Raw genomic sequence first — 8,656 nt, forward strand, 5'->3', positions numbered from 1 at the left:
CAGCAAATATGAAAATCCATGCGAAATATTAATTAACAAGGCCTCGTCTTTGGCTTTCAATAACAAAAGCAAAACAGCAAAGTATTTTTATAAAAAAATATCTATATTACACCTGCAGTTCAATCCAAGCAAGCTTTTCACACCTTTTGGTTTAACTTTTGCCCTTCGTATAGTATGGGTACAAAATTAATAATGTTTATTTTCCCAACAGAAATTCAAGTGACTGATGATTTAAAAGAAGACAAGGCTAATTGAAGCTGGCCATTTGAACGGAAGGCAATATCACACTATTTGATAAGAAACTACAACATGTTTAACGAAATTCTTGAATAATAATTCAGTTTCCTACGAACCCTTTATAGTGAGAAGAGTAAGGGTGTTTAGGGAGATAAGAGAGCACTGCCTTCCTTGAGGAGTACGAACACGCTACCACCATCTCCTCGTGAAATTCGAAGATCTTCATCAAGATAAGTAGTTAGCAACCAAGACTCTACCTTCGTGTTTGAGATTGAGAACTTGAGTGGTGGTTGACTAGAAATCGTCTTGGCTACATTTGAAGCAGTGTCTTGAATGGAAGATATGATACCATTGAATGGTGAAAGGTCAATCTTCTGCCCAAGAAAGTCCACATTATCTGGTATCACTATCGAATCCGTCAGCTGGGGTGTTCCAATGACACCTTCTTCGAACTTGATCTGGAAAGAAAGTTGAGTGTGAAAAGAAATATTAGTTGATTATAAAGTAAGATTTGGAATCGCACACACGGACAAGAAAATCCAATTTTTTCAATAGTTCAGACTTACGTGTACACGCAAGGGACTTCGAACTTCAAACTTTGCATTGGTAGTAATGGAAGTGGTGGCTAGAGGACCCGAAAACTGAACAGAGTTTTGGACGGTGAGGTTCTCTGAATCAATTGTCTGCGAAATTTCCTCAACTTTGACCAATGGCAATGTATTCCTAGACAACAATGGGAACAGACCCGAGAAAGATGTGTACCTACATCCCCAAACATTCATATTAAGAAACTTAGGGAGACAATTTTGCAATCAATCATAATCATTTTCAAGTATGCTATAGACAATGAACTGATTAAAAAAATGCAAAATTAGGACATGTTTATCAGGTGTAGAAAAGCTATTTGTATAGACTCTCTTCATTCTCTTAAAAAAAAAATGAAGAGATCGAGAGGTTTAAATGAAAAGCAAAGATTTTGCGTAACAAGACTTGCAAGTTTGGCTAACTGACCATATTCAAAGAAATCGATACAAAATCAGATACAAGTCTAAAATCCCATTGATAAAACATCTTCTAAATGGCCCATGGGATCGAATCGGATGTATAACATTCTAGTTTAACTCAGAACAATATGACTTGCCTAACAGGAAGTAACTGCAGTAACAACTGCCACATGGAACGTCGATACTACGTCCAAATATGATCTTCAAGATAAACAAGTATAAGAAATTACCACCAATATTTAAAAATTCATGAAGGTTTGAAATGGAGATATACGATTAGACGATTAGTCAGCATGAAAGAAATTTGATTAAACTCGTTCCAGTTTTTCAATCATCGCAAAAATAATTACTAGGTTCTATTGATTCGGGATCTGTTTACTAATTCACAATTAGAAGTTCAACCAACCAGGTTGCGAGAATCAAGTTAGGTATAATTGGGAGAACTTACTGTAGAATCCACTTGCCGTTGAGCAGAGTCAGGGCCTCAGTAGGAGCAGGCGTTGGGTTCTTCGATTCCAGTTGCGTAATCAGCTCGACAATCTCCGCCCTAGTATCTCTCGACACTCGTAATCCACGATCGGTCCCGTAAAACGAGTCCACCAACGCCTTCTTCAGTTTATAAATCTCCGATGGCTCCATAGGCTTTTCCTCCTCCTCTTCAGCTACCGCCACAGCCGAACCATCTCCATACTTCTCCTCCTTCTCCTCCCCCCACTCGTCATCGTTTAACACCGCACGGACCTTGAACGAAGGTCTAACTGAAATCAGTGACTTCCCCGCCGCGGCTCTGGCGCCGGCCCCAATCGAAGCGATGGGGAAAATCGAAGGCTTAGAAGTCAATTGAGGCTGCGGTGGATTGAGTGCGAGAGTCTTGCACGGAAGTTGATTGAATTGAGAAACAAACGCCATTGGATTGTTTCCAATTTGCGTAAATCAGAGAAACAAACACACAAAAGCACAAACTGAAGGACTGGGATTTACTTAAACAGCTGCTACGTTTTAAAAATCTTTCAAAGACTAGCAAACGAGAGGGACGATTAAATAAAAAGGAATTGGAAGTAAAGAAGACGATTCTACCCTTGATCTTCGCGACTGTTCCAAAACTTGTCGTTGTTTTGGAGGTCAAATCGGACCTTGTGAAGTTAAAATGACTTGTTTGGTAGTTGCACGCAACGTGGCTCGTCCGAATCAGAACACGTGGCATAGGAAGAGGGGAGAGTACAAAATACAGAGAAGGCAGCCTAAAGCGAGCCAACCGAAGCATGTGAGGCGCCAAATGAATGAATACAGAATACGCATTTGTGTATTAAGAAGAAACTTTATTCTATAAACGGCAACATGCTACCGAAAACTTTATTCTACGCGCCTCTTTCCAAGCTTTCATTGGTCGGATAAGCGTCACAGAAATCACCGTGGGTCAAAATATCTCTCTCCTTCCCCTTCTCCATTATATTTATTAAAAAGAAAAAGTTGTCCATTATATTTCTAAAATTTAGTTCTTACATTTCAATATTAAACGTTTCTTTTTCTATAATTTTTTTAAATTTTGGTTCCTTTAATATCAGAAATTGTTAACCATGAAGATGAATTAATATCATAAAATTTTTTTTATACATATTTTAAAAATATTTTCAATCGTTTTTTTAGTTTTCAAATTTTATGTCGGATAGGTTTTTAGAGTTTTCAATTTTTGCATAATAGATATATGTTACATTCAATTTTTTATAAAAACTGAAAATTCGTTAATGAAACCCTTAAATTGTATGAATATATATTATTATATTTGTATATATAATAGAACCTCAAAATTTATAAATTACTATTTAATACAATTTTTAAGTCCTGATATAGATTTATTTAATTTATTTTATATTGTAGCCTCCCATATGGAGCAAATTTGATATTATTTCGATCATATTTTATATGAATTGTGATATTTTACGACATTCGTAAGTATTTTTAGAAGTTTTGTTATTTAAAATAATTATTTTCATTTAATATTGACATGAAACGTATGAAAGCATAATCATCTCTCGATGGTCGTGAGTGTGAACATTTATTATTGTTTCATTTATATATTTATTGTATTTTTAAGTAATATTTGCAACTTTTTGTTAATGGAATTAGAGCACGTGAGTGTTTGAATTTTAGAGTATGTTATGATTATTTTTTTAGTTAAAAATGTGAGAGAGTAGGTCATAGATATATATATAACGTTATAAGTTAATAGCCAATTAAACCACATACCGATTAGATTAATTTAAAGATCCTTTAGCTTTTCTATATTTTTATTTTTTTAAATCATTTGGTGAGGGTTAAAAGTAAATACGAGAAACAAAATTAGTAGGTAAAGTGCATGCGCATATTTTTTATAATTGAATAATTTATAGTGATGTTTTGAGTAAACAAAAAATATTCGTTATATTAAATTAAATAAAATTATTATTAAAAATGTTTATACATATTACAACATTTTACGATCTATCATGGTATATAAATATTTATTTTTTTTAAACTATTTAAATGATGGAGTCGAAGTTTCAATATATTTTTTTGAAAAGACTCAAACTTTAATTTAAATACGTGAAAAATGAAGTATTAATAGTTTCGAAATAGAAAACTAATTATCTTAAAAGACTCAAATTAATAGGTTTGAATTAGAAAGTGAGGATAGCAATATATATAATCTTATTCAATAAATGCACCAAAATTAATAGTTAATAAACAATATGGATGAAAATGAATAAATTGTAAAGTTTGGAAATTGAAGTACGTGTGGTAGAGTGGAGGGTAGTTGAGAACTACCGAATATTAATTGTTACAATAAAGTAGAATATATATATATATTTATGTGGAAACACAAATCAAAGATTGGGAAAGTTAGGAACAACACATTCTCATGTTCAGCCTAAAACATCCTTTTGTCGACGTCCACGACCATCATGTATGTCTTCTCTCGGTGTTTGCTTTTTTCCTTACTCATACACATCACATGCCAACTTGTGATCTATTCTTTTTCCTTTTCTCAATTTGCATTTTCCTATGTATTTTCAAAATCTATACAATGGGCTTTACCAACAGATCACATCGACATTCAGCGGGCTTCAAAGAAAATGGGCTGGACAAATATCAACCCCCGCAACCATATCCATGGCCCAAGAAAGACAATTAAACTTTGGGCTTTTTCATCGATTCTTCTCTCCTTTATGGACCGAAGATTTTTTTCCTTTTTCAAAAAAATTATGTTTGTAAAAAAAAAAATGTATTGTTTTTTTTTAAAAATTATAAGTTTAGTCTGACTAGCACGAGTACATGAACCTGGTAGGTTGATGGTTCAAATTCCTTCGTTCTTAAATTTGTACTAAAGAAATGGAGAAATTATTTATAAATATATTTATAGGTTTGCTCTGAAAATCATATTCAATTTAAATAAAATGCAGATGTACAACACATACGATCTAATAAATGCATAAGACATATTTTTAAATCACACCAGAAAAATAACATAGAAAATGAAACGTTGTTAGGTGTATTAGTTTATCAAATTCTATCTGAAGTTTTATTTTATTTTATATTTTTTAAAATAAATAAATGAGAAGAAGAAAATTATTATTGTTGTTGTTGTTATTAGATAACAACATGAAAACATTGTTAAACCATTTTAGTTTTTAAATGCCACATATTTAATCACGAAGAATTGACTATGTCACTATCTGGCTAGCCTTCTAGCCAATTGGAATATTAGGTATAAACTATCATATTATATTTGTTAATTTTAATACAAAATTTGTCGACGAGTCAACGTCTTTAATGATTGCCTTATCGGTTTTTTTTTCCTACATTAATAAATCACATTTATATTTCTCAATTGGTTGAAAACGATATATTGGTTCAAATTTTCTATATCCATTATCAGACTTCTTATTCTATATTTTCATACATATGCAAATCCATAAATACAATAATTTCCTACTTTATGATAAAATGAAAGCGTTTTTTAGAAAATAACATGGGTTATATATAAAATTTATAAATACAGTATATAGATGGAACTGTAAACTAACAAAACACAAATTAATATATATATAGCAATATGGTAAATTAATCTAACTATGATCGGAGCCATATTAATGTAATCAAAAAGTCAAGTCAATGTAGCTAGTAACTAATGGTCAAATTTAATTACTCATTTCCTCATAAGACTCTCTACTTTTTCTTTTTTATTATTAAATAATTTTTGAGTATATTATATTTTGTTTCCTTAATTTAGATCAACCTCTTAATTAGAAAAGAACAAAAAAAACTATATTTTTTGTTATCGCTTTACCATTTTTTTTCCAACTTAAATTCACTTTGTTAATGTTTACCTCCCACTCATTTGGTTTGAAATCTTCCTCTCTCGTTAATATATTTATATACGTATTCAAAGGAATGCAATTAATTTGTCAAATATATTTCAATAATTGATCATGATTTTTTATTTCGTAATGATACTTCTTATCATATCTTTATTTGTCATGATGTGACATTTTAATTGAATAGTTATGTAATTATTGATTTGCAAAAATTAAAGAAGCTGTATTAAATTATGCTGTTTATTTATATTTTATAGTACTTCAAAAAAAAAAAAAACCTTATCGTATGTATTACAAGAGATTCCGTTGGATTATGAATAAAAAAAAAAAAAATTGAAAATCATTAAAATAAAAGTCTTAAGCTATAAATTTAAACTTAACTTGCTTTTAAAACTTGATAGGGTTTGATAGAAGAGGGTGCAATTGTTCCATACATTCCTATCTGCTATGCTTTTACTCAATATATCGTATATCCTCATTTCAATTAATGTGATTTAGATTAGCTATATTGGCTTAAGATAACATAAACATCTAATTTTTATTATTTTCATAGTTCGAGATAGGTCCCTGTATAGGCACACATGCATAACTTTAATTCCATCAAATTAATGTAATTTAATAAGTAACTAACTTTTATTATATAAAAATGTGTTTCGAGTTGATTGGTCATTATATATATCGTACACCTACCTTCAAAGAAAATAACAAGTGTTGTTAAGCTTGAAATAGCATCTCTCTTGAATGTTATCTTGATAGATGGTTGATTATGGCATCTTTTGCATTTAACTCTAATCACAAATAATAGTAACACGACGAATAGAAATAATAAGAACATTTTATCATATCACATTAGTTTTGTGTATGATGTACAGAGATATATGTATAAGTTTAGGACTAATAATTAATTATGTAAATATATTTTCAAATTATATCCATGACACTATACTTTGAATCCTTCTGATTGTTATATTTGGGATTTGCTTAAATTAATTTTTAAGATTCGTACTTAAATCCAAATGAAAACGTCTACGTTTTAAACTTTGCTAACACAAAAAAAAAAAAAAAAAAAAACAAAGTTGAATTATATTATTTGGAGCAACATTTAATTGATGGTTACCCGAACCTGAGCTCCGACGAGCCGGCCTTAATGGCCGTTGACTAAAACAGCCGGCGAAGGAAGAGATATATATCCGCTTCCAAAAAAAAAAACAAACAGAAAAACCATTAAAGAAAACGCATTAACACAATCCTTCTTTACATTAAGTTGAATTTCTAAATTAATTAATAAATTTCAACAAACTATATGTATTGCAATTGTTTAGCACTCCAACGTGTGGTGCTGCATTTCCCAAAGAAAAGAAAATTGAAGAGTCTCTGTAAAGTGTAAACTCCCTCCATTGCTTCATTGTCATTCCTTTGTCTTCTTCTTCTTCTTCTTCTTCTTTTTTTCTCTCTTAATTGCTTAATTAATTTTGGCGTCCACTAAAACTGCATTTAAGACCCTCACGACTCTCGTATTTTTGTTCTTGGGGCCTGGTCTTTTTCGAATTTCGTCCCCTTATGGGGCTCCGAGAATAATTAAGAACACAGAGGTGAGTTTCATCAAAATCTTTCATCGAACTCACGAGATCTCCGTGGCCATGGCTAAAGGTAATCGATCCTAATCCTAAATATTTGCATTTCCCCTCAACGGTTTAAATTCATTTTCAAGTTTTACCGATTTTCTTCACAAAATTTTTTGTTTCGGGATCGGAAAAATGAGTCTTCTCAGTGTCATTTTACAGGAAGCCGCCAGGCGAGAAAGAGAGGCTAGGACCATTTGGGGATTTCTTACCGATCAAATGGACGGCGTCGATGGCGGAGGAAGGCGGCGACCCAGTTTAAAACAAAGGCTAGGATTTAAAGTCATGGGCTGTTGTGGTGCCACTTGGGGTTTCCGGCCGCCGTCTGTTAGCGTCAGAGACGGCGGCGGAGAAGACGATGACCGGAGAGTACCGGATTTGGAAGTGATGAACACGCGCCGGGAGGAAAGGGAGTTGGATCGGAGTTGCTTGAGTCCGTTGTCGGTACAGTCGCCGGGGCCGTCCGGGATGAATTTGGCTACAGCTCTAGCGGCGGAGCGTCGTTTAAGAGCATCGCCACGTGGAGCGGAAGGGGGCATTGTGGAATTTAATAACAACGATTTTGACTCAGCGGTTGGAATGATGGAAACTGGAACGCCGTTGAGGGTGTCGTTGTTGCGGTTGCTGGAAGAAACAGAAGGCGGTTGCGACGGTGGTGGGAATTTGGGAGTGGCGGAAAAAAAGAGAGAAGAAACGGGAAATGATTCGATGTGTTGCGTGTGCATGGGGAGGAAAAAGGGCGCGGCATTTATCCCATGTGGGCACACCTTTTGTAGGGTTTGTTCGAGAGAGCTGTGGCTAAATCGAGGATCTTGCCCGCTCTGCAACCGTCCGATTATAGAGATACTCGATATATTTTGAAGGAGCATGCTAAGTAACGATGGGGAATGAGAACAGAGGATTGTTGGTGACCGGAAGGGGTTAGTGGTTTTTGCCTCAAGATTCGCGACAGACTGTTTTCATTGGACGGCACTGAACGACGGCCGTATCTGAGTGACATGTGGATGCGGGTGAGAAAACCTTTTCACCTCCGATAATAAAGTTTAATTAATAAGTTAATATGTTCGATGTTATTCATATAATTTTAAACTTTTATACAATGGGATCGAGAAACTCTTCTCTTCTCTTTCTTTTTTTTTTTTAATCCTAAGTTTTGTACATTTTGATTTTCTTTTTTTTCTTTGGCTTGTAATCTTGTTTTTTTTTCCTTCCACTAAAGTTTACATTTTAAATTTCTTTTCTTATGGAATGGTGAAGTGTTTTGTTCTAAAAATTGCTAATTTTGTTTAAAGTTTGCTGGCGTTACAAAACCATAGAAAGAAAAGAAAACCAATAATGATAAGTAATAATATCAGGAGTATGTGGATGTCATCTTTAATGAAAAAAATTACTGAGTTAGTGGAGCTGTTATCAATTTATCTCTTTATTTTTTTTAAAA

The 8,656-nt window shown here is 33.0% G+C and overlaps 2 protein-coding genes across 4 annotated transcripts; one reads left to right on the top strand and one right to left on the bottom strand.

Annotated features, from left to right (window-relative positions):
* Nucleotides 1–264: 264 nt before the first annotated feature.
* LOC103484642 (chromoplast-specific carotenoid-associated protein, chromoplastic) lies at nt 265–2,682 on the bottom strand. Of its 2 annotated transcripts, none has more exons than XM_008441828.3 (3): nt 1,690–2,682; nt 804–999; nt 265–695 (listed from the first exon to the last, which is right to left on the bottom strand). In XM_008441828.3, exons 1-3 carry the CDS (start codon nt 2,148–2,150, stop codon nt 381–383), a joined length of 972 nt encoding a protein of 323 aa, XP_008440050.1. In that variant the 5' UTR covers nt 2,151–2,682; the 3' UTR covers nt 265–380. The 2 variants fall into 2 exon arrangements, with proteins under 2 accessions (XP_008440050.1, XP_050944617.1); XM_051088660.1 differs by having other exon boundaries at nt 810–999; nt 1,690–2,341.
* Nucleotides 2,683–6,957: 4,275 nt separating this feature from the next.
* Nucleotides 6,958–8,456, top strand: LOC103484644 (uncharacterized). 2 transcript variants are annotated; one of them, XM_008441830.3, is made up of 2 exons: nt 6,958–7,246; nt 7,381–8,456. In XM_008441830.3, exon 2 carries the CDS (start codon nt 7,438–7,440, stop codon nt 8,077–8,079), a length of 642 nt encoding a protein of 213 aa, XP_008440052.1. In that variant the 5' UTR covers nt 6,958–7,246; nt 7,381–7,437; the 3' UTR covers nt 8,080–8,456. The 2 variants fall into 2 exon arrangements, with proteins under 2 accessions (XP_008440052.1, XP_008440053.2); XM_008441831.3 differs by lacking the exon at nt 6,958–7,246 and having other exon boundaries at nt 7,328–8,456.
* The last annotated feature ends 200 nt before the right edge of the window (nt 8,457–8,656 follow it).

This window comes from Cucumis melo, chromosome 8, assembly GCF_025177605.1.
Source record: "Cucumis melo cultivar AY chromosome 8, USDA_Cmelo_AY_1.0, whole genome shotgun sequence".
Classification (NCBI taxonomy): Eukaryota; Viridiplantae; Streptophyta; class Magnoliopsida; order Cucurbitales; family Cucurbitaceae; genus Cucumis; species Cucumis melo.